The following is a 21,025-nucleotide window of genomic DNA, read 5'->3' as shown; positions in this document are numbered from 1 at the left end:
ATCGCATCTGTTCTGCGATTTGATAGACATTAGGGAGAAGTCTAAGGGAGTGGAGACTGGTCCATCCCCGTAGCTGGGGTTTCCCCCAGCATTGGGGAAGGGGGGCATGAGCCTGCACAGCCAGCTTCTACACCACCTTGGCCATAGCACGTGGGACATGTCAAAACCTAGGAAGGGTATGTGGGAGCAGGGAAGTGATGTGTCTGAAAGGTGCTGCTCTCTGCTTTCCTTCAGATGGTAGATGGCCCCTTGGGGACCACAGCCAGCTGAAACAGTTTAAAGAAGCTCCTAATCTGTTCTAACCTGCACCAAGGCTGTGCGGAAAATCAGGGATCGATAGTCCTCCCTGATGGCCCTCTGATGATGTTTGTGTGTGTAAACCAAGTGATAGGTTTATCACTCCAAGGAAGGAGCGATATAAAGGGTATGCAGTTATAACCGATACCACAATCCACAGTATAAACCATCAAGTTTTTAGGGGGCCACTTTTCATTCTGAACCCCTTTTTTTTGGTATTTATATTTTTTCTATAAATAAATGATCCCTGAGATAATAAGTCTTTCATTGTTCTTGTTCTCATACATTTAAAATGGCTTTTCAATGGATTGTACAATGAAAGGCTTGATAATCAATATACTAAATTCTGTCCTCATATCATAGAACCATAAAAATGTAGGATTGGAAGGGACTTCAGTAGGTCACCTACTCCACTACCTTGCACTAAGGCAGGACAAAGTATTACCTAGACCAGGGGTGGCCAACCAGTCACAGACGAAGAGCCCAAAAATAGCTATAGATCCCCAAAGAGCCACATTTACCTTATTCTCCGCCGAAAATTCGCACTGATCCATCAGTTTTGGCGGCAGCTTGTCAATTTCACATTTGAAAGTAAAATATTTTTGGCACCCCATACAATGTGCAGAGCCGCATTTGATAGAACAAAAAGCCGCATGCGGCTCGCGAGAGCCGCATTTGAATGAGCAAAGAGCCGCATGCAGCTCGCGAGAGCCGGCCGCCCCTGACCTAGACCATCCCCGATAGGTGTTTGTCTAACCTGTTCTTAAAAACATCCAATGGTGGAGATTCCACAATCTCCCATATTGGTCTTGTTTTGTTTTTAAATAAAGGAATGATGCTTTTGAAGAAGGCAAATGTTTCAGTCTATAAAAAGGTGCACTCAAATTCTACTTCAAGTGCTATCTATATTTCAGGCAGACCTCCTTAAGAGGATAAACCATAGAAAATACATATATGTACACTATTACTTTTTTAAATGGCAAAGTACACAATCTTCAGCAAAGATTACACAATCTGAACTGTCAGAGCAAGTTGTCATAGCAGTTCAGTCATTTATCCTCCAGCACAAAACACAAGCTACACCCATGTAAGAAAATATTGTGTTATGTCTTTTAAAAATATGTGACTACTAGTCTACAGTGGTAAGTTACAGCAATGTAAACACTTTGGGCTTCCCAAGCATCATGGGATTTTAAGCAAGAAGAAGAAAGAGCATATTTTAATAAATGCCTCATTTTCCTATTTTCTTTCCACTTTCTATTTTTGCATTAGAGTTTAAATATGAATTTTCCTTTGCTTCAGCCTGGCTGAAAAATATCCTTGGGAGGATCCATAAAGCATTTGGGCTAGTCAGAATAAGTAGTTGTGGTGTTCTCTCCCTTTGGACTTCCATTCTGTCCTATTGAGCACCCAGGGATTACTACAGACTCCGTTGCCTTTAACATAGAAGGTCCTACCAGTAACCAAGTATTCTGCATTCTTCACCATGATAACTGAATTAAAAAATTGGGGTTTGTTTGTTTGCTTTTAAAAAAAGGATTCTTCTCTCCCTGCCCCCCCCCCAACAGCGTTTTGTCTGACTGTGAAAAAATTAAGTCAAAGATGGGAGTTTTATACATTTTGCTCTGAACATTTTGATGTGCTCTGGAAAAGAACTTCCTCTGTGAGGGGTCAGATGTTGTGAGAAAGCTCTGTTCTCTGCACTCAAACATTGTGTGGCCGAGAGTTCCATTGTTCCAAAGATTCTGACTCTCAGGGCCAGATCCATGAGTTTCATTCTGCCTTTCACAAGCAGCCATGCAGAAAGTGCAGCACAAGGTGAGGTGCTCTCAGCTACCTGTATTGCTCAGCAGGTGTGCCTGCTACGTCCTGACCCAATTGGAGCTTTTCCAGCATCAGCATTCGTAGCTGTAATACACTTCAATAATAAAGCCTAGAGGTCATGGACACATGGATCAGCATAGCCAAAACAGAGTCTGATAGATCAAGAGGCAACTCTCTTGCATGGAAGAGCATGTTTTTTAGAAGCCTTAGCTATTTGGCTACCCAGGGTCCCAACGTTGTGAACCATCTTGAAAATTTCAGGAAAAAATGCCCTTGATGAAGGGTAATTATTGTGGAGATGGCAAGTTCTTCAAAACTTATCATTTTTCCCACTGCCATAGACCCTAGGTTTGGTTTTAGCCAACTACTCTTCATTTGCCTGCTGATGGTTCCCAGGCACTCCGTTAGTAGGGAAATGGTGTTGCTAGTGAATGATGTGGACAAAATGTAGAGGTACAAATGTGTGTATTTCTGGCACCAAAACAGCTTTAGACAGAGGTTGAATGGAATTGAGAATGAATCTTGTGGAAATCCATAGGTGAGGGCATAGTTGCGTATACAGTTCTCCAGGAAGGTCTGAACTAAGTGACCTCTGGACTTCTTCCAGGTGCAAAGCCAGGATTTTCAATCAGGATCCTCTCCATTACATCATTATATTTGAGTGGGGAGTAAGGGAAAGGTTTAGGAGGATACAATGTGCCAATACAATTAAATGTATCTGCTCTCTTTCTGTCATATTGGTCTTGATTTCACAAATAGTACAGCATATGTTTTGGGGGCGGGGGGAGGGTCGGATTTAGCTCCATATCACTTATTTGTGTGCGACAGCTTACTTTAAAACTCTAAAAAGCTGCACTCAAACCCAAACAATCTTTCTTAGAGTGTGTACGTACAGGGCCTATGTGGCCACTGCCCATATACAGAGAGTGCTATTTCTATCCATGACATATCAATGGCTTTGTAGAGCTGGGTCTGACTTCTCATGGGTTTATAAGAAACTACCTATTTTTGTGCATGGGTGCACACAAATCAAGTTGTGCCCTACTCCATCCCCAGTAACAGAAAGGGGAACAGACTAAGCCACAAGTTGCTTTTTGAGATTCCACAGCTGAACAGAATCACATTACGAGCTGCTGAGGCTACCACAAAGCTTCAAGAAGTTTCTTATGTAGCTTATGCTTCAGGCCAGCCCTATCCTGTTGGCTCAGGAAGCCAACTAAATCCAGGATTTAAAGGGGGGTCTTCAACTTAGTGCTGAAGCTACATAGTTCTTCCTTTAAACCACTTAACTGAGCCAGTTTTTTTGTTTTTGTTTTTGTTTTTTTTAAATAATGCCAAAGAGGTATTTGTGTGCTGAAGACTTTCAGCTAGTCATAAAAAACAGATGAGCATAAGAAAGGAGCTTGAAAGAGGGAATTCAAAAAAGATCTTGCTGCAGAATAACCGGTTTAGGTAATACTGAGGGCCTAATACACAGTCACTTTGAGGTTGAAATTAACTTGTCAAAACAAAAACCATACAGGAATTTTAAAGAGACTTCCCCACCCTCCCAAAATAATACATTTTACTGAGCTCAGTAGCATTTTCTCTTGAAGAAAGAAAAATATAAACGTTATGAGCTTTGTTAGAGGTTGTAGAATACAAAAATCCTATTCTTATGTCATCAGGATTGGAATTCAGCTAGAACACATTTAAGGCTCATTTAGACAGGAAGTGGTTAATTAACAGAGGTTGGCAACATCTTTTTCAGCATCACTTCGTACCTAGTATAGACAAAGCAGTGATATTTAAAAACCAAATTAGCTGGTTGTGGTTAATCCTACTGGGGAATCTTTGCCCAAGGGTTTGCCTTGACCAGAATTTAAAGGTACATGGGAGACACATTCCAAGACTCTAGTGTAGACAAGGCAATGTATACATTTTTATCACATGAAACCTGGGCTACCCCCAGGTGTCTCTCTAGACTTGCTAACACTACAACTTACTTGTATTCACTAGGAAGTTGCCAAAAGTTAGCTAACACAAATCAAGAACTCACCTTTTTTCCTAGTGAAGACGGCCTTATTTTCCCAACCTAGACAGGCAGGCTCTTTGTCTCTGGTTCCCCATTCTCAGTACTGGGATCTTATATCTTTAGGTTAGTGGGTGAGGAATTATTCATCTTTTTCTTACCACCTTAACCATCCCAGTGCTAAATACCACTTTAAAAAGTCTGCGCTAACACTACTCTAAACAACCTCCATTTAAAGATCACATTTGCTTAAGTTCAATATAAAAACACATCTTCCACACTGGGCCGAGAAGGATGCCTTTTCTAGCCCAGGTAAAGAGAGATCTTGTGCTTCTTCTCATACTAGCAGAGCTCAGTACTGGTGACTGACAAACTCCACACGCTATTATTTGTAAAACCAAACTAATAAATAAAAAAGGAGATTGCAGCTTTGTACTGATGAAGAAATTGGAACAAAAAGGGCATCTAAATTACATACTGAAATAGATACTACGAATGCAAGCAGCTGTGAAATTTCAGCCAGGTGGTCCTCTTCAGCTACAGTTGAGAGGAAAAGTAACTCTAGTCTTTTTCTTCACTGATACTTCCTGACTGCACCTGAACAGCAGAACACCATACATCTCATTTTTTTTACTGTCAGCGTGTATTTTAATTAGTCCTTTTGTTCCCAAAACAAACACTGTCCATTAAATTAAATGCTCAGAAAATTCTAAAGCAGAAACAAGATGGGATATCAAGACCAAGAGCATTTTAGTGCAGTAAATTGCACAGAGGCCATTAATCATTCAAGCAGTTCTTCATTCTCCCTTCTCACGCCCCTGGTAAATTACAGTTACTGTTATCTCTCTCTTTCGATTTGCTCATCTCTCGGAACAAGAGGTCAGCTTTCCCCCTTACTCTTATCAAAAGGAGAAAGTTTTCACTTGTCCTATTTTCATAATTCATCAACAGCTTCAATGCACCAACCAATTCCCTTAACTACTATACTACATAGTTGATAATTGGAGAAGTCTCAGTTTAATTTGGCCTTTATGGATAAAAAATTAAGATTAGCCCATAAAAGATTTTGTAACTTGGTACCAGAGATGAAGCTAGTTACATGAAAGTATAAGGCCTACTCAGGAACACTATTGGTCAGGGAGTGTAACATCATTGTCCGTTGTTTTTCTAATAATATTATTGAACATGCTATACTCAATATTTTCATGTTCACAAGTCAGTAATGTAATGGTTACCACAGGCAACTTGGAGTCATGGATCCTATGTTATATTCTCGGGTCTGCACCAGCTCACCATGGGTATGTCTACACTGCAACGTGAGCCCATGTTTGAGCCCGGGCTGAAGCCTAACTCTCCTTGTGTCTACACTGCAATTGTGCTAACCCAGGACTTGGACCCAGGGTCCCAGAACCCTGTAGGGTCTGAGTTCAAGTTAAGGTGGGACCTGGGGTCCGAGCACTATTATTTTGCAGTGTAGCCCTGCTTGACTTGGGTCCTGGAGGTATCATGCAATTCCATGGGACAACTTCCTTAGTCCTCTCTTTCCCAACAACCTGCAATCCACTCCGTGGAAAACAGAAACCGCCACACCTTCTTTGCGAATGGCAGAAGCTCTGGTCAGTGTTAACCCAGTCTCTTCTGATCACTGATCTGCAAGCACAGTATCAAAAAGTCTCCTACGTTTGCAATGGAGAGCTAACCGATCAAGTGTGTTGCAAAGCAAGCTGTTTCAAACTTCCTGTAACATGCAGGGCCAGCAATAAAGTTTTCTCACAGCTCACCACAGCTCTAGCCACATTTTGGGAGTGTGGGGACGCTAGGGACTCAATTATGGGTACTTTGACTTGGGTTTGCGTGCTGCAGTGTGGACGCCACAGGTCTAGGTTCGAACACAGGTTAGAAAAGTCTTAATGTAAGGTTAAAGTACAATGTAGACACTCAAGCCCAGGGTTCCCTAACACGGGTCAGCTGACACAAGTCCTACTAACCCTGGTCTTACATTGCAGTGTAGTCAGATCCCATGTGTCCTTGGTGAAGTAATTTAAGCTATTCCAGCCTTAGTATCCATGTATCCATAAAATACGTATTACATGATCAGAGCTGATCACACTCTGGCTGGGTTGAGTTCACAATCGTTTTTGTGAATAGCACCCTGCAATGTGGAGGAGGAGGAGACCAGAGGCAAAATAATCCTTTCAGGACTGCCTTGGAAGTTCAGGTCTGACAAATTTCAACGTCTAAGGAGCAATATCATCTCCCACAATTTACTGTCCTTTATATTTTGTCCCCTCCCACCTCACCCCAACCTCAAAAGCCCAGTATCCCTCTGCTCTTCAAGGAATCACATTGTCCTACCCTCTCAATGCTCCTTCCTAGACAAAATGATTCCCCTCCCTTCCTCTTTAGAGGGTTCATGAATTTTGCAGCTATGAAAGCATCCTTCCCATACATGAAGGCAACGTTTAGAGTACACAGCCCAAGCTACGTTTGAATGGATTCAGAGCATGTATTTCATATACAGGACCAAATGCTACTTTGACCCAAAAAAAACAAAATTACTATAGCAAATGTGGACATGAGGCACTGAAACTACCCAGAGAGAAACAGCACGAAAATCTGCATAATTCTTCCCTACCAGAGGCGCTTACCTGTCCTTTACCAGCTGTCATGTACTGATAAGAAACCAATGTGTTGGATCTTATCACTTAGAACATTACCCACCAACACAGGGTAAATAAGGAGTCAGAGGTTTAAAAGGCTGAGAGTGGAAATCAAAACAACCTAAAGGTCACAAAGTCAAGGAGACATTCTGTTTTGAGTAAGTTAAGCCTCTGTATTCTCACTGTAAAGCTGTCTGTAAATATATATCCCGAAAACAAAAAGCCTTTTAAAGAACTGATAGGTGAGAGTATTTGGGTTAATTTGGTAAACCATGCTACGAACAAAGGCAGTGGAAGTCATATGGCTAAAATCCTGCATACTAAAGAGAGTGTTAAATATCAGAAGGAACTAACAAATCACTTATAAATGAATCAGGACATCATTAAGCCCAATTTTTCAGTTAAGAATTAATATTAGCAAACGGTTTATGCTTTTCAAAAAACACTATAGTATCTAGCTGCATTTCTCTTGTAGCCTTCTATAAATACTTGATAGGTGTGGTTAGGAAACTGCAGCCAAATTCTTCCAGGATTTTTAAGTTTCCATATCAAGTTCAGGGATGTAGCATGTTCATGTTAACATTTTGTAGAGAATATACCTCATTAACTGCTGTGGCAAAAGCCTTGGTGGTCTGCTCCTCAGCGACTTTGACCGTTGAAGTTTCAGTCACTTGCAAATTACTTCCAGATGAGTATCAGTTACAGCAAGATGGAGAATTTTTACAACATTTATAAATATTGCAAGAATCCTCAAGGCATATGATAAGTACACTGTGAGCTTCTCTGCAGTAAGTGTATGGGGTGTGTGTGAACAACAGCACACAGAGCACATACTCAAGGAGCCTGATTTTTAGCTGAGAATTAGTTGGGCCTACCCTACTCATACCTGCAATTATTTGCAGGTATGATGTCATTTAATAATCAAATACCACCAAACTGGGCTTGCAATCAGATACTTAGCGACATTGATTGCACCTTTATTAGGAGATGAGTTTTTACAAATATAGCACTAAGCATCTTCTTTCATTTAGTTAATATTCATCTGAGCATTTGAAAAAGGATCCTGTTTTAAATCCGACAGGCCTTCAAACTATCCACCTTCTTAATGAATTGAAAATAGTTGCTTCAAATAAACCCTAGTCCTTTTGTTATCTCCAGCAAGACTCGGTGTCCTAAATGATGCATTTATCTGCCTCCATTTATGCATTATAAAATTCTGTGGCATTATTTGGCAACATTAATAGATTACGAGATGGTAGGATAACCCGAGTGGGTGCTAAACTGGAGAAGCAGAAGGCAAGCAGCAGCAGGTGGGGCTGAAGCACTGTCTTGGTGAAAAAGCAAGAGGATATTTGCAGGGGAAATCTCCTGCATGAAGAGCTATTAAGCCCTGTAAATGTGGCCCTCTATTTCTGTCTGATTTAGAAGCTGTGCAGCAGGAGGCAGCAGCTGCCATTCAGAGCTTCTAAGACCCATTAGAGTAGAGTTCCATTCCTGCAGGGCTTAGGAGCTACACAGATGGGGGATCACCTGCCATCTAGGGACCTCATGCTCTGCAGGAGTGCAGTTGTTGCCTCCTGCAAGCCTCACTCTATTTCCTCTATGACAGTGTTGCGGCCCTGTTGTGGTCACTAGTGCCAGTTAAAAAGCTCCACTGCTCAAGCTGGCCACTAAAATGGCAGGTGGGCAAGCTGAGGAGCTAAAAGATGTCCTTTTGTTTGGATATATCTGCCACGATGGGGCATTAGCTATTTAAAGTACTTATGGAGCATCTTTCAGATCAAGAGAATGAACGCCAATATCAAAAAGGTGGGGTCCCTCACCATTCCTCTCAGCAAGGAGGTACAAAGGTGGCTTTTTAAATTAGGAATGACACCCTTAAAAACTGTGTACTGAGTTATCAACGAAAAGGTGCATCTCACACCTAGATCTCTACACCATCAGACTTTGCCTCTGCCTCTTGTCCTCTGATGAGGAGTCCCATACAGTAACTGATCAGCTTTTGTTCAACAAAGCTCTCTAAGATCTTGCTGGTTTTGTTTTTGAAGTGGACCTCTTTTCCACAGCAAGCTGCACTTGGTCCTAGAAACATGTGTAGACCTTCCAATGGATTAGTTGGATTGCTGCATGGAACAGTTCAGCTGGCCGTTATCTGCTAGCACAACTGTGTCTGCAAGAAAGAATCTTTTATGGCTTACAGCATTTGCCTACATACAGATGGGCCTTAGCACTACATGGACTGGTATGGAACATATTTTGTGCCATTAGTACTCCTGTAAGCTGCTTTCTTGCTTAATAGCTCATCAGAGAACCACAGGGACCTGCAAAGTGATCAGTTATTTTGGCACTAGTTCATTGGTGGCTTCAGTCAGCAATTGGTTGTTAATATTTCACTAATTCATCAACATCTACATTTATTAGATGAGGAGCTTGTCCCCTTCAAGATCTTCCGTTCATAGAAAATTTCCAGGCGGTTCTGAAAGGTGAATCAGTTCATTGAAGGGGCAAGGATGGATCCCTTTAAACAGTCTTGAGAAATGGTGGTGGCGGCTCTTCCAGGAGGGTGGTATGTGGTCAGTGCTTCCAAGTTCTAGGTCAGGCATGCATCTACCTGACACAGCCGAGTCTGTGTGTGTCACTGGGTTCGGCTGAAGCTTTACTACTTCTTCTAGGAATGTGGTTAGATTCTTGTCAGATGAGTAAGTCTAATATATATGTTATAAGAATCTTCATGATTTGTTGTCACTGCATTCACATTCCAGCTGAACAGACAAAAGTTTTTTAATTTTGAGGCTAGAGTCTTGCTTGTATTTTACGTTGGAAGAGAATATCATCATCACACAACCTCCACTCGTGGCCGCTCTAAACCCATGCTATCTCACGGGGACTAGCTGGGCTTGTGCTGATTCGGTATCATCATCAAACCCAATTTTTATGATGCATGCCCCGTCAGGAATCTTGTGATCAGTTCATGGACTATTCTCACATTAACAACCATCTTGCATTCACCTGTACAAGTCTAAGGCAACTGGTTGTCAGCTGATGCAATTCTACCAGTCACTGTGGCACCAGAGAGGTGTAGAATATGCAGCAGTTGCCTGTTTGGTGTTGATCACCTTGGGGCATTTTTCCTTGGGTGGAGTCTTCTTGTATCAGTGATAGTTTGGACTGAGTAGGCTGAGTATGTTTTAGTTTCAGTGCTTCTGGGGATTTCAGATGCTGCCCTCCTGATTCCCACGGTACAGCAATGGTGCTTGGTGCTTTTTGGGACAAGGATACAGTGGTAGTAGAGCCAAAACAGTTGCTGCTTGTATAATGAGGTATTTGTCATCTCCCTCCACCACTTGCCATCCAAACGAAGGATGGAATAGCCTTAAAAAACTCAGTTCTTGGGCCTACGTTACTTGCATATAAAAAGGACTCTAGTATTCTTTCTTTTGCAACAAAGACTTGAATGTGCCAGAATGTTTGACAAATACCCATTTTATTCTAATTTTTTTTTAACTGTTTACTCTGACATCAAATAACCATGCTGGCAAGTATTTGAACCTTCTGGATTTTCCGAACTACAGCATAGTTTCAAGCCAGGCCTGATTGTTTTTTCTCTCCCAAATTCCAGCATTACAATTTGCAACAACATATATTGTAGGGTATGGTTCTTGTGCAATAAAGCACAAGTATATGGTGGCTGAAGGCTCTGCCTTTTTGTCTCCTTACCTCATGACACACCCCATGTTTATGGAGATTACACAATGAAGTGCACACCCACTCAGTTAAGTTTTATTGCTTCAATACTTATAGAGAAAAAATGAAGGATCCCACAGGCTGTGTGAAGGTGGGCTTTTTGGTTTTTAAATTTAGTGTGAAATACGAACAGGCGAGGAACTTGAGCAAGAACCCTGGACAGAAAACAAAACAAATAAGATATATTGGAAACCTAAACACGCAAAACCCAGAAACACATTTACATCTATTATAAAGCACTTAGGGAGGGGTCAGACAATCTAAATCCTGAGCCAGCTAAGCCTTTCCAACCCTGTAATTTTGCATGTAGTGGGCACCTCATGTCATGGCACAAATTTTTCTTAAATTGTTCCATTTTCAGTGCGGCACTGCTACATTTTTAAAGTTACAGTGTGGGAGAGAACAGAGTCTGGAATCTTGAGAGTGGCTATTTTAATTCACTAAACTGTTCTAGATTTTATTGTTAATATAGAGGTGTCCAGAGCCTGGTGGGAAGGGACAGTTCTTTTGAGTATATTAATCTGAGGAATCTCATTTACAGTTAGTCTGGGACGAATAATCACATTTTCTCTTCACAGGCCTATTGACCTGAACCAGAATCATTTACAAGACACAGTGAAAATCTAGGCACAATCTGGGGTCACATGTACTTTTATAGTCATATCAAAATGCCCTGTACCACCTTCTCCACATTTTTGCACAATACCTCAGCCCTGCCAGGGAAAACGTGTAATGTAGTAGTTGGAGTAGGACACTGGGAACCAAAGGATCTGCATTCTATTTCTAGGTCTACTGCTGACTCACTGTATTTAGTGACCTTGTACAAGTGGTTTTTTTCCTCTGTGTGCCTTACTTTCCTCTTCTATAAAGTGTGGATAACGCTTCCTTAACTCACAGGGTCTTTTTCTAAATGGGGGAAATGAGTTATGTTTGAAAAACATCTTTAAGACATTTCAACCAAGAGGATTTTAGTTAACACATTCTGAAATCCAGTCGAGACAAAACCACAGACAAGGTTAACACCACTTATCATCTCAAAGCACTTTTAAAGACTGAAATTATTAAGCAACTCATTGTCATGGTCAAAGGGGTAATAGAAATTTCACTTGTACATTGCATTTTATTAGAAGACCTCAAAGCTCTTTACAAAAAGGGGTAGCACTATCCTCCTTTCATACATGGGTAAACCAAGGCACAGAGTGGCTAAGTGCAATTTATTGCTGTTATTACTTTTTTTGCTGCATTTTTACAGGGTGCTTTAGCTGCTGTTCAGACATCTGAATTTAGGACCCAATTCAGCAGAGTACTTCTGCGAGTGAGTAGTCCTGTTCAAGTCAACAGGAATACTGAAGTGCTTAAAGATAGGATCATGCTTAAGTGCCTTATTGAACTGGGGCCTAAAGACAAGGCTGGATGTGAGGTAGCTGAGTAATGGGGAGAGGAGGGGGGAGGTAGGACATAGGAAGATACACTGCTAAAACTAAGAATAAATTATAAAAAAGAAGCTGAAACACAAGGCCTTGATTTCTTTTCAAACACATCCTGATCTACACCATGCTGCCTCTGCCACCCACAGGAATGATGGGAGTTAAATGCACAGTAACTGAAACAACATATTTACGGAAGCTGTGCAATAACTATCCTGTACCTCCATAAGAAACAATGGTAATTACACTGCTCCTGTGTTATCTTTGGATAACACTATAATTAATGTTTATCACCACTGTAGTCATAATTAAAATAATTACTGTAAAAAAGTCTCTTGTAAGTAGCATTAACCATTCTGGCTCCCAAACATACATAGGTCTTTTTTTCAAGGTATAATTGTTCTCTCTGTTCACAGTTTATCCTAACAACTCGATTTGCTTTCCCACCCATTAACTGCACAACCATCCCGCAGTACTGTAAAAACAGCCCTGACTTCACATGTGAAATACTTACAGCTCTCCAAGATAAGGAAAGTTCTTAAATGCATCCTCATGTAGCTTTGTGATGTTGTTCATACTGATATCCCTGGAAAGAAGAAACATAAATGTGTCAAACAATAAGTAACGTTACAATTTAGAACATGAAATAAATTTAAATAAATCAGCTAATAATAGATAACAGAAAAAGCTTTTTCAAGTGTAATGTTGTGGTATCTCTAAGAGTTTGCATGCTAAACTTTCACAACATGGTGATCTAAAAATACAGTCTTGCAAAAGGATAATATCATGAAAGATTGATATCAAAGACTTTCTTTTGACAACCATATGGGGGAAGATGATCTTGAAGTTACAAACCAGAGGGCTGGAAAGCCTATTAGAAACCCTATCACACTATTTTCCACAGTCCTGATTTTATTGACTCCTTACACATACACACCCCGAAACCACCGCCTGTAAAAAATGTGACCACCCAGTGTTCAAATATTCATACTGTAATGTCTCTCTTTTTTAAAAAAATAAATACATGCCATTGGGACTTGATAAAATAAAGACCTTCAGGCAAGTGTGGCTTTTTGGAGCAGCTGACAAGAATAGCAGAAACATGCCTCAGCTCTACCACAGTCATATTTTCTGCAAAACCTATAAAAGTCCTCAAGGTAATAGTTTTAAGTATAATTCATTTATAGCGTATGAGCACATGCAGGCAAAGAGCAAGTGCTTACATGATAGGTATGCAGACCAATTCATTTCTTGTTTTTATATCAGCAGTAAGTATCAAATTAAACTTCACCACTCTTGACTCATGTTGAGTAGCACTTTGCTCCATGAGTAGCAATGTGAATAGGAATAAAATAAAACAAATTAGTTGCATACCTATCATGAAATCAGTGGGACTACTTGTGAAGTAAGGTACTACTCAACCTGAGTAAAACCGACAGAACAGGGCCAGAATCAAGGATTTGATTTGACAAGTATTAGTTTAAACCAGTGATAGTCTATTTTTTGTCATGGTCCAAATTGCTTGGTCAAGGTATAGTCAAGGTTCAGACTCCAGAGAAAATAATGATAAAAAACAATAATGATAATAATAAGTAAATAAAAAAGATTTTGGGGTCCATACAAAAGCATCTGGCAGTCTGGATTTGGCCCGCAGTCTGCCTAATGACTACACTGGTTTAAACTAACAGTTGCCAAATTTAATTTTTATTATTTAATCTCTCTGTTTTTACTTCCTGCTTTTGCTGCCATTTAATTTTTTTTTTAAACTGTTTTTAAAAAAGACATTATCAATGCAGCAAAGTACTTCCGATCTCCCTTGCATCGTCTGTCTTCTAAAACAGAGCAAAGCCTCACTCTGGGATCAACAGGCCAGGTAAGCTTGAGGAGACTTTCATTCCTTATGGAAATGCACAGCAACACCTAAACAATGCAAATTATATGCCTTCTTATTTCCAAAAAATGTGTGCAAGACACAGCTGACCTAGAACCACCAGATGCTCCTACAACTGAGTACAGACAGACAGAGATGCCTCTCATTTCAGCAATACATACTCGAGTACATCTCTCCTTTAGCTGCTAAACACATAGATGTCATTTCTTTTTTCCTTTCATTCCACACTCCTGTTTGCAATTAAAATGGTCTATCCCAGATCAGAGATATTTTGTTATTTCAACCAGAGGTTATTTGTTTGGCGCTAGTGTTTGGTACCAAAAGGCAATAGTCAGGGGGGAAAAATTGCCATGATCATCTACTTTCATACTAGATCTGTGTAGTTTGAGATCCTGGTTCCACAAAAGTCCAGTCTGTCCAGATGAGCATTTGTTCTACTGCAGAATCCTAATGGAATAAAACCAGAAGCTCTGACAAAACCAGATGTTGAAGGGCTAAACATCCAGGGAAGCAGGAACTACAGACCATGACCAGTTGTGGAGTTCTACAAGCATGTGTTTATAGCCAGCACCATCATTACTTTTGAAAACCTCCACCTGCAAACCAGAGTCACTACTTCTAGAAATAAGGCCATGTTACACTACCACTTTTGTCGATATAATTTATGTTGCTCAGGAGTGTGAAAAAACACACTCCATAACAACGTAAGTTGGGCCAACAGAAACGCCGTTGTGGAAAGTGCTGTGTCTGCGGGACAGCGTCTCCTGTTGGGGGTGGTTTAATTGTGCTGACAGGAGAGCTCTCTCCCATAGGCATAGAGTGGCTACACAAGCGATCTTACAGCAGTGCAGCTGCATCAGTGCAGCAATGCCGCTGTAAGCTCTGTAGTGTAGACAAGGCCTAAGACAACTGAGCTGAGTACACTCAGATGCCACTCTAAAGAAGAAAGTGGCACAAATCCCTTATCAGTCATTTTGTGGCAGCAAAAGGAAAGTATTCTCCTGAAGAATTAGAAGTAGCTTCCATGGCCAGGGCCGAATCTTCCACTGTTTTTCTCAATAGATTTGGCGCAAACTTTAACAGGTGCAGTCTCCTAAGGAGCAAAGGAAGCCTCCAGAGCTTCTGAGGGCTGACAGCCACAAAGGTCATTTCCTGAAGGAATAAACCCCCAAGATGCTTGCGCCCTGCTTTGTGCCAGAACAGAAGCTGAAAACATGCCAGCTTCCATATAATGTACATTAAAATATATCCTCAGTATACCAAATAGCTTATTCCTGAAAGTACTACAAGTAATGTCCATGTTAAGCCTGCAATTGTCAGGCCATAACATCTAGTCATAGTTCATAAAGAAGTAGCTCAATTTATACAGACATCCAAGTATGTTTACAAGTCCAATAAACCTGCTGAAAAAAATCACACATTAGTTATTGAAGAACTATCCTATTTTTTTGCCCCAGAACAAGAGACCAAGTTGGCACCTGATGGAATTTACATCAAGCTTTCTTTGCTCATCCAATGAATAAAATAACCAGCCACTGGTTTGCTGCTCCTCTGTTCCTTAACTTCTACACACACATGCGCACAGAGCACTAGCAAAATGGTAGCAAATAATTCTAATATCCACTGAGCAATGTCGCATTTACTGGCAATTGTCTCTTTCACCAGGACGTTTACCTAGTTCTGATTTTAACCTGTGCAAATCAAGAATTACCCCATTGCAACTGACGGAATTACACCAGTGTAAATCAAGAGTTAAGGAGACCAGAATAAAGCCCAATAGGTGTGACATAAACCCATCCGTGACAGTGACTAAAGCATATACCTGAGGCACAATACAGACTCCCTCATTAAATTGGCAAGCTGTACAGTCGGACTATTTAAAAAGGTGCTTCGTATCTCAGCAACAGCTTGGGTACCATGTTGCAGTTGCTGTGGGTGGACATTTTTCCTCTTGTGTAGAATAGTAAATAAAAGTATCAGATACATGAATTGTCAGCTGTCCGCTCCACAGGAGGCTGCAACTTTTACTCTCCCCATCCCCCACATTTTTCAAATTGTCGTGAATGCATGCATTTCACACACCCAGGCTAGGCCATTCCTTTTCCAGATGACTCCACATCCCCTTCCAGGGCTTAAATAAATAAGCATTTATGAATTAGGCAAAACAAAAGGGGGAGAAGGGGAGATCCTGAGGAATCACAAGGGTATAGTAAGTTATACAAGAACACCACAATTCATGTTATTTTGGTAGTCTTCTAAAAATATCCATGCAACATAGTTTTTTAAATTATTATTAATAGTTTTATAATCTGGGATGTCAGTAATCATGTTTATATAGTGCATATTATCCCAGGGTGCTTCATATACATACACACGTCATTTCATTCATGATTTGAATACAGACACCTCTGGGGTAAAATGTGACAGCGGTTTTTTAACAGCTCATGGTAACACTAAACAACAGTTTAGGACAGGAAGAGGATACTATATCCAGTTGAAATTAATAGTCTCAACAAAGCAGAGGACAGAATGAAAATTATTACAGCTGTAAGTGCCTGATTTTCAGAACTGTCAAGAACTTATGACTCCAACTGAATCAACATAAGTTATGGGTGCACAGCATCTCTGAAAACCAGGGAAAACAGAAGTCATTAAAATTCAAAAGAAGTGTGCTGTCTTTTGCTCCATATTTCAACATTTATGATTATAACGTGGAAAAAAGACTATTTGGATTTAAACACTAGTAGTTTTTCCCCCCCCAACAGAAGTCAGAAGACTCAATAACACTTGCTAATTTTAAATGTGCTTGTTTAATTAGCAAGGAAATTATTTTATATTACCCACTCTTGTGGGAAAGCTGCAACAAAGGTACCAACACCACAAAAGTTAGTGCTGAAGTAATGCCAGACAATTTGAGGAATAAAACTTCAAGGAACAAATCAGTACAAAGAGAATCTAGGCAGCTGCTTGTTTAATGAAGGCTAAATGTCAACTTAGACCTGGATCCTACAAAGAACACCTTGCGGAAGGACCCCATAGCCCGCATGTGTCTTTTGCAGGGTCGGGGCCTCAGTTGATGGCAGGTTACACTGATCTGTTAACAACTTTAGAACAAAAACAAACAAACAAAAAAAACAACTAGATTTAGTACATCTTTTTGCTACCTAGGCAGATACACCATAACTATATACATTTATTTAAGCAATGTACATTAAATAAAGCTTAACATTTTTAGATTCTTATTAACTACTGGTACATTTTTAGTATGTTAGAAAATGATTAATGAGATATAGCTTTTTTTATCAGATGATTAACTTTTTGCTCATGATTTGTGTCAAGTTCCATTAGGATGGGAACTGGAATTTAAACACACACAAAACAGAATAACATTTATATTAAATACAACAAGCCCTTATAGTACATGGCCAATTCTGTCATATATATAAAGCCCTGACCTCAAAAATTAGATGTTTTTCTAAAGATTCGTTCCTTATATAGAAAAACAGTCTTTAACCCAAAGTTTTTGATAGAGATTCATGAAGTCAGCATATTTATTTTTTATTTAAATGTTTTGAGAGATTATAGTAAATTTAGGTTTTAGCATAGTTTGTATTAAATTCAGATTTAATTTTAAACAGGTTTATTTTTTAAAAGAAAAAATAATTTAAACAAAATTAAAAAATCCAATTTAAATTTTTTTTAAAAATCCATTTTTTCAAAAACAAAAATCATTAATTTTTATCCACCCTGCCAGTTGGGGTTTTGCACCAGTTCATTTCGGGTTAAGAGTGACTCAGTTTGGATTAGTTTAAACCTGTTCCTGATTGACTTAAGATAAACCAAAATAAGTGAGGTTTAAACCAACATGATAGTGCACATCCAGCCTTTTGTACTGGTTTAACTGAAACATTTAAAAATCACATCACTGATGCTACCTTTTCATGTAGGTAAGATGTTACTCTGGTAGAAGATAGTACCTATTCCTTCTGTGCAGCCGTTGCCACAGCCATCACGATGGCTGAGTTCCTGAACGACAAAAGGCCAGTTTGCAGACCTCACACATTCGGTTGGAGTGCTTCCAGGCACTCACCAGTCTGCCCTCCCTTTCTAGTATTCTTCCAGATGAAGTTCAGATGCAGCATTTTGGTCAGGCTTCAGAAACAAACAGCCAGCTAGACTTCAAGTCAGGCCTGATTCAAATCACCTTGGATGGCATGAGAGAGCTATATCCACAACATACAGATGACTAGAAGCCATCATTCTCCTTGGGGCTGTGATGCAACGTAATCCACTGTATGTCACGGAGAGAGGTCTATCCAGGTTGGCCTTAGCTTTGGGGACATGCCCAGAAACCAGGCTTGTTTGGTTTGAGTTTTCCCAGCCACACCTGGCACGGGACTGAAGACAAATTCATTCATAGTAACAATTCCTATTTCATTTATAAATCCACCACCCCGCCCTATTCTCCTCCCTTTTGTTCTTTCATAATATTTTTTAAGTAGATGTTAAAACAAAGCTAGTAGACTAAAATACACTGAGAAATTCCAGGAAACTCAGAGTTCCTTTAACCTTAACCCTTTGTGTTGGGCCCAGGTATTAAGGCGCCTGATTTTTACAAGCCACATCTGAAGATGAAATGAGCAGTACGGAATTTCAGCATAAACTTGTCATTTTCTGTCTTTAGTCAGCTTCAGCCTGTTCCTTTCAGGATATTCCGACACCGTTTGTGTATGAACATTGCCTTTGTTGTTTTGTTTGGATTCAATGTTAATTTTAAATGAAGCCATCCCTCCCCTGGCATTTGTTATCATGCCATGCCATCCCACAGTGCTGCTGACACATCCTAAACTGCGCTTCCCTGTGCTCTGACGAGGGCTCTTGCAGCTCTCTTCTCTATGGCCTCCCCAAGACAAGCTTTCCCCAAACTCCAAGATGAACAGAAACAGCAGCCTAATTCCTCACATATACCTGGAAGAAAATCATATCATGCCCATCCCCCACATAGTTCCCATTCCATTCAGAATCCAGCCCATTTCTACAAAAATGATCTCTGAAGACTTACTTCAGCCTGATAAACTCCTCAGTGAATAATCAGCCTCTTCTCGGTGCCTTCCCAGCATCTCCCCACTGTTAAGTGGGGGGACCTCTACCTCCAGTTCTAGTTTGTCTATCTCCCTGCCTCAGAGTCACCATTACGTTTCACATTTCAAATGTCCATCTGCGAATTATCCCTTGACTATATACTCCTCAGAGAGAGAGAGAGAGAGAAACCAACTCTTACATCACCCTAGAGAGTGCATTATGATACAGCTAGCATGACAGGTGAAGCTGTGTAGTACTGAATGACATATGTACATGATCACACAGAACAGATGCAGTAACAGTGTCACATCCAGGCCTTTAAGGAGAAGACTTTATTTCCTTTGCATTAGACAATATTTTGCATTATTTAACAGTATGGTAATTAATAAGAATACTAGTTAGAAGTATCCTAAACACCTAATTGTACCATGAGTGCACATTTATTCAGCTGCACTTCACTCCTGAATTTACATTAATTAAAAAAAAGGGAAGGGAGAGAAACAAACTAAGTTCCATATGATTAAATTTTACACTTACCTAAACACAAGTGAAAGGCAAGGCAGCCATTTTTTTTTAAAGGGCTTAAGAGAGCAAGGAAGATATACAGCTAATTTGGCATCTGAAGATGCAGCATGTCAGCAATGGTCTCAAGTTGCAGGGCGAGAGGTCTAGGTTGGACATTAGGAAAAAGTTTTTTACTAGGAGGGTGGTGAAGCACTGGAATGGGTTACCTAGGGAGGTAGTGGAATCTCCATCCTTAGAGGTTTTTAAGCTGAGGCTTGACAAAGCCCTGGTTGGGATGATATAGCTGAGGTTAGTCCTGCTTTGAGCAGGGGGTTGGACTAGATGACCTCCTGAGGTCCCTTCCAACTCTAATATTCTATGATTCTATGTTCAGAACTATGGCTGGGAGACCCTCATGGAGCACAAGATCTTGTAAATCTCAGCTATCTGACAACACCCAAACTGACAGAATTAATATCAGAAGCCCTTACCCTGAAAGGAAAGGAAATAGACAAGTAAAATTTATTTGTTCCCAGGGAAAAAAGTATTTGTCTTCCCACCACTACACACCAGCCTCCCTTCTCGATTCAAGCTCTAAGCTCTCTTTCCCTTACTTGACTTTGAAGGAATAGGATGTGCCCAGCAGAGGAAGGATACAAAGACAACCCACATGTCACAGCAGTGGAGCAAGTGACCTATCTCCAGTCCCTCTGCATTATGGGATGGACTAGGGAGAAACCAAGATCCTTCTTGGAACTAGAGAGTGAGGATATGGATGAAACAAGAAGGGATTTGTTTGCTAGCCCTTCTCCCTAATAGGTATAAGATAGGAAAGGGGCTGCTTGCCACCTCTGGGAGATAAAGGGTGAGGTTCATAAGCCTACTATAATTGTGTGGAGGGAATCTCCATGTGGAGATGGGCTGTGTGGGAAGTGCTCCATAGAACCTCCCTTAGCTTCCTCTCAGTGCTGTGTTATGGGTGGCTAGAGGAAACCTGGCAGAAGGGAAGATTCCCCTGTATGCTTCAGGAGTCCTACAATAGAAAAAAGAAAGAACAAAGATCTAGAGAAGGGAATCAAAGAGGGAGTAAAAAAAGGAGGGCCCAAGGGATAGCCTGCAAGGCAAGGCTACTTTCTGGGCTTTTAAGGGAAAAATTATGCTGGCCTCAACGGGCATTGTTGAGCAGATCTGCGGTTACGATAATCTATCCAAACCTAAACCACCACTCCCCCGGCACCTTCTGAGTGAAAACTACTACATCCCAGATGAAGGAATCTTCCTATTCACTCAGCACTCGGTGAGCGGCGGGAGTTTCGCCAGGAATCATTTCACACAGGGCCCCTGCTCTTGCTATTCCCAATGTTTTCCTTCCTAAGGATTATATTAACCCATTATTGACGGAGTTTGGGAGCACAGATACTTTGCTCATATGCTTTTACTGCAACTGCAACAGTTTTACACTGCATTTAAAAACATGCAAGCTACAGTAAATCAGCAAGAATGTGCAGGAGTCTGAAGACGTGAAATGCCCAGCTATGAAAAAGGAAAATTGGATCCCAGCCACAGAGTCAGCGTTAATCAGAAA

At 40.5% G+C, this 21,025-nt stretch overlaps 1 protein-coding gene across 1 annotated transcript in view; it reads right to left on the bottom strand.

Moving 5' to 3' along the window:
* LGR4 (leucine rich repeat containing G protein-coupled receptor 4) overlaps positions 1 to 21,025 on the bottom strand; it is a 106,873-nt gene that overhangs the window by 44,016 nt on the left and 41,832 nt on the right. Inside the window, 1 exon segment of the mRNA XM_067532121.1 lies at positions 12,478 to 12,549. Coding sequence (XP_067388222.1) covers positions 12,478 to 12,549 — 72 coding nt within the window.

Source organism: Emydura macquarii, unplaced genomic scaffold, assembly GCF_026122565.2.
Source record: "Emydura macquarii macquarii isolate MOO-44397 ecotype Brisbane River unplaced genomic scaffold, CSIRO-AGI_Emac_v2 contig_3240, whole genome shotgun sequence".
Taxonomy (NCBI): Eukaryota; Metazoa; Chordata; order Testudines; family Chelidae; genus Emydura; species Emydura macquarii.
This window is presented reverse-complemented; position numbering and strand designations above follow the sequence as displayed.